This window comes from Sinocyclocheilus anshuiensis, unplaced genomic scaffold (assembly GCF_001515605.1).
Source record: "Sinocyclocheilus anshuiensis isolate Anshui unplaced genomic scaffold, SAMN03320099.WGS_v1.1 scaffold332, whole genome shotgun sequence".
NCBI classification, from domain to species: Eukaryota; Metazoa; Chordata; class Actinopteri; order Cypriniformes; family Cyprinidae; genus Sinocyclocheilus; species Sinocyclocheilus anshuiensis.
The window spans coordinates 242891-248175 of NW_015554181.1; the positions used below are offsets into that span (position 1 = coordinate 242891).

At 37.8% G+C, this 5285-nt stretch overlaps 1 protein-coding gene across 1 annotated transcript in view; it reads right to left on the reverse strand.

Moving 5' to 3' along the window:
* Positions 1–5285, reverse strand: part of LOC107671001 (phosphatidylinositol 4-kinase alpha-like) — a 58346-nt gene that overhangs the window by 48767 nt on the left and 4294 nt on the right. Inside the window, exons 4-8 of the mRNA XM_016463817.1 lie at positions 5129–5217; positions 4983–5055; positions 4640–4902; positions 1201–1267; positions 738–886 (exon numbers count right to left, since the gene is read on the reverse strand). Coding sequence (XP_016319303.1) covers positions 738–886; positions 1201–1267; positions 4640–4902; positions 4983–5055; positions 5129–5217 — 641 coding nt within the window. The remainder of the gene's footprint in view (positions 1–737; positions 887–1200; positions 1268–4639; positions 4903–4982; positions 5056–5128; positions 5218–5285) is intronic.

A 5285-nucleotide genomic window follows, 5' to 3' on the forward strand; every position in this document is an offset into this window, starting at 1 on the left:
TGAGTGGAACCTGTCCTGTTAAACCGCTGTATGGTCTTGGCCACAGTGGTGCAGCTCAGTTTCAGGGTCTTGGCAATCTTCTTATAGCCTTCGCCATCTTTATGTAGAGCAACAATTCTTTTTTTCAGATCCTCAGAGAGTTCTTTGCCATGAGGTGCCATGTTGAACTTCCAGTGACCAGTATGAGAGAGTGAGAGCGATAACACCAAATTTAACACACCTGCTCCCCATTCACACCTGAGACCTTGTAACACTAATGAGTCACATGACACCGGGGAGAGAAAATGGCTAATTGGGCCCAATTTGGACATTTTCACTTAGGGGTGTACTCACTTTTGTGGCCAGCGGTTTAGACATTAATGGCTGTGTGTTCAGTTATTTTGAGGGGACAGCAAATTTACACTGTTATACAAGCTGTACACTCACTACTTTACATTGTAGCAAAGTGTCATTTCTTCAGTGTTGTCACATGAAAAGATATAATAAAATATTTACAAAAATGTGAGGGGTGTACTCACTTCTGTGAGATACTGTATATATACACTGTATATATAAACTAATAAAAATGACCAAACTGCACCATGTACAAATGAGTATTAAGTTGTCTATCAGCTGCTCTACTCTAAAAATATCATAGGCTTTATTTTAAAAACTCATATTTGCACAAAAGACCAATATTCGGATGCACGCTTCTGTATTTTCTGCCAAACGCTGTGAGGAGCTCAGTAAGTGTGTACCATCTGTAAGAGGCGTCTCAGCAGCTCTAAAGGGACGTTTATTTCTTGTCCGCTGTCTCCAGTGCAGAAAGGAGAGATGGAGAAACTGGAGCTGACCGTCCTGAAGTAATAATCTGGATTCACCACACCGCCATCCGCCAGATACGAACCTGACAAAACAACATCAGACAACCAGATTTACAAAAACTCTCTGGTTTTATGGTGCATCAGATCAAACACTGCAGGACTTTAACACTGTGCTAGAGGTTTGAGCACATCACTCATACTGTCAAAAATGTCTTCTAAATATTGGACAATAAACTTAATTCAGCAGTGACTCATAAAATCTCAAGCAAACAGAATTAAAACAAAGAACGGCTAAAACACAGGAGCCTACTGAGAAAAAAGAGCTCCGAATCTGCTAAAGAATGTTGAGACGGTGAAAGCGCTTGTTAAGAGATTAGAGTCGTGACACAGCGATTACCTTCAAAATACTGTGGTCCTGGAGCTGTGGGAGAGCAGGGCGACGGTCCTCCTCTGTCCGGACTCACCTGTGAACACAACCCAGGTGTGAGGACTGCCAATACATACTGCCATACTACTCATACTAATCCTGTATTACACACTAGGGCTGTCAAAATGGCTGAAAAACTAAATTCGAATTTTGTACTTAAATATTATCAAAATTCGAATTATATTCGAATTTAAAGTCCCCATGAAATCAAAATTCAAGTTTTTTGGGTGTTAGTATCAATATATTAGTCTTAAGGTTATCTATAAGGCAGTGTGCTCCAAAACAGTGACAAATTTCGCATTTAGAAGATATAAGCATTCAAAGCTTGCAGTTCATCACTTCCGCCAAAACGGCTCAACGATTTTTTTGACGTCACATCATACTTCATCTTCTCATCAAATCTTCCAACCAATCAAACGCGCTCTAGAAACCGAAGCGCCTGCCCCCTACACTATAAATACACAGTGTAGTATTTCCTGTACAGTGAATGGCTCGATGTGCACAATGTAGGCGATAGGGGATGATTCAGATAGTGTAAATATGCTTTCGATTGGGGCAAATGAGGTCTGGTTTCACGTTGTGTCACGCGAGCCGCGGCAGTGCACACAGTCTGATCCGGACTTTGGCTCCAGTCCAGAGACGCAGTCGCACGGAGCGGATCATATGCGCGAGTCGGCATATATTAAACACTTTTACAACTACACAGCCTCAGCATGATTATGATCAATATTTTGTTTTACTAAGAGTTTCATATTGACTCTAGGGGGTAATCTATTAGACTGTTGCTGTCAAATGTGGCTTTACCGAGCTCAACGGCTCTGAGCCGTGCAGATATAAACAAAACGCTATTGACTAATTTAAAAAGGGGGCGGGGCTGCTCGATACGACCCACCCTGTCTTCCTGTTTCAGTTGAAATTACGTCACCACATAGAATAACACTGCGCGTTTCAAGGCACTACAGGGGACCTTTAAAATGCATAATTTCAGTTAGGGTGAAGAAAAACGTTTGGCTTCTCTTCTGAGGCCACAAGAGGGCGCATCGAGCAAAATATTACTAATGCACGTTTATTCAAAGCATAAGATAACATGGCTATCTGTGAAAAAAAGTGCATAATGTTTAAAATAATGTTTATAAACCAATTATAATTAATTAAGTTGCTTAAACAACTATAAACAAAACAACATCATGTATGTAGCCTATGCATAGTTTAATACAAAGGGCGGAAAGCCAATCACACAGAGTACATTTTTCATTTAAAAACACAAGTTGCAGTGGGATGGGAAAAAATCCGCCATAAAGTCTCGAGATAAGTTTTTTTAAAGTTAAACTTGCATTAAAATAACACTGCGCGTTTCAAGGCACTACAGGGGACCTTTAAAATGCATAATTTCAGTTAGGGTGAAGAAAAACGTTTGGCTTCTCTTCTGAGGCCACAAGAGGGCGCATCGAGCAAAATATTACTAATGCACGTTTATTCAAAGCATAAGATAACATGACTATATGTAGGCCTATGCATAGTTTAATACAAAGGGCGGAAAGCCAATCACACAGAGTACATTTTTCATTTAAAAACACAAGTTGCAGTGGGATGGGAAAAAATCCGCCATAAAGTCTCGAGATAAGTTTTTTTAAAGTTAAACTTGCATTAATTTTCCATGGCTTTCTAAACTCTTTTGTGCGAGAGGCGAGTGCAACGGTGATAGATGTCCCTCTAGAAAATGCACGAAATATGCGTTCTGTGTGAACGGCTTGGTTTCAGTTTTGACGTAAACAAGATCCGCATCTAGTGGCTTCAACTGGATAGGCTAACAAAAACATTATCATGCACCAACACCTATGTCGTAATCGCATCTAGTGCGCCACTGATAAGGCTGCCTGACGCACACCTAAAATTCGAATGCAACGTTTTTGCATTAGAATGTGGATTTTTATTTTAAATTCGACGAATATTCGAAAAAAATTTTGACAGCCCTATTGCACACTGTATACTGTGCCCAGATTGTGAATAATTCCGTACACAAAGAATACCTGGATGACCTACTACTTTGTTCACCAAAATGTGCAGTTCACAACCAATACTATATCCCACAGTGCAATGTGCTCAACTTGACCTTTTTACAGTATAGAGCATATTTAACAACATTTATAATATTTTTTAGATCAGACCATCATGGGGATAAGACATTTTTTCACTTTTTTTAGTTAAATATTTTTGAAAACTATTTAACATTAATTCATTTTTATGTACTTTTTAAAACATTCAATAATTATTTTTGCATATATTTTTTCAATTATTTATTTTTATTTACTTCTTTCTTAACTTTTGCATGTTGTTCAATAATAATTTATTTTTAATTTTTCTAAAATAATTTTTTCATGTTTTATTCAGTTATAATTTATTTTATTTACATTTCTAAAACTACTTTTGCATATTTTCAAAAAATAATTTTCAATTACTTAATCAAAAATTACGTTTGTATATTTTTCAATAACAATTTATTTTATATATACTGTATATATAACTTATTTAAAATATTTTGCATTTTTTGTCAATGATCATTTCTGTTTACGTATTTTCTCCAAAAATGTTTTGCATACTTTTCAATAATAATCTACTTTAATTACTTCATTATTTTTGCATATTTTGTTTGATGATAATTACTACTTTAAAAAAAAAAAACATATCAAACATTATTTTTGCACATTCTTTCAATACTCATTTACTTTTATTTTATTTTATTCATTTTTTTCAATAGTTTTTTTTTTTCATTTATTTACTTCCATTTTTTTCATTTGTGACCCTGGAGCACAAAACCAGTCTTAAGTCGCTGGGGTATATTTGTAGCAATAGCCAACAATACATTGTATGGGTCAAAATTATAGATTTTTTATTTATGCCAAAAATCATTAGGATATTAAGTAAAGATCATGTTCTATGAAGATATTTTGTAAATTTCCTACCGTAAATACATCAAAACTTAATTTTTGATTAGTAATATGCATTGCTAAGAACTTCATTTGAACAACTTTAAAGATTATTTTCTCAATATTTAGATTTTTTTGCACCCTCAGATTCCAGATTTTCAAATAGTTGTATCTCAGCCAAATATTGTCCTATGGAAAGTTTATTTATTCAGCTTTCATATGATGTATAAATCTCAATTTCGAGAAATTGACACTTATGACTGGTTTTGTGGTCCAGGGCACATATGTATTTCACATTTTTTGGTTATCTTAGATGATAACCAGATGCAATTCGCTGAATTAAACAATGCAAAGTGGTCATGTGACAACACGTAAAATAAATTTTGTTTAAACGTTTAGCATTGCATAAAGCATACTTTTGCACACTAAAAACAGTATTCAATGATTCCGCACACATCCAGAGACAGAGAGACAGTGCTGACCTGTGCGTCAGGGTTGGCGATGCCGCTCTTGCGTCTCAGCGTGTCTCCCTGACAGACCGTGAGCAGTGAACTGGGCAGAATGGAGCGGAAGTCATTGAAGGATCTCCTCCGAATGCCCTCGGTCTCCACAGACACGCGCTGAACCAGCGGCGGTGCTCCTCGAGGGAACAGCTGAGAGAGGAGGGGCTCGCCGCCGTTTCCATAGCGACCGAACGCTCGGGCCACGCCCAGAAGACACGGGACAGCATACCTGCACAGGTACACTGACGAGACAGGAAGTGAGTCACACAGGAGAGCGCGAACCCAAACGTGTGTTTGTGACGAGCAGCAGAGCTCAGATCACCTTTATCATGGTTCTCGGGCGTCTGGCAGATCTCCAGCAGAGACTGCATCACTTCCATCACAGCTTCCAGAATCTGGACAGAAAGAGGTTAAATGAGTGCGGAGGTAAGGTAAGACGGAAAGGTAGAGACGCACTGAAGATCAGACCTGTGAGCGAGACTCGGGGTCTCTCTGAGCGACGTCAGACAGGAGCGTCACCAGACAGAAGCTGAAGTTTTCCGCCATTGGGAGAGTCTCTGTGAGGGTATAAAATACTAGCTTGATTTTACAGTGTATATATATATATATATATATATATATATAT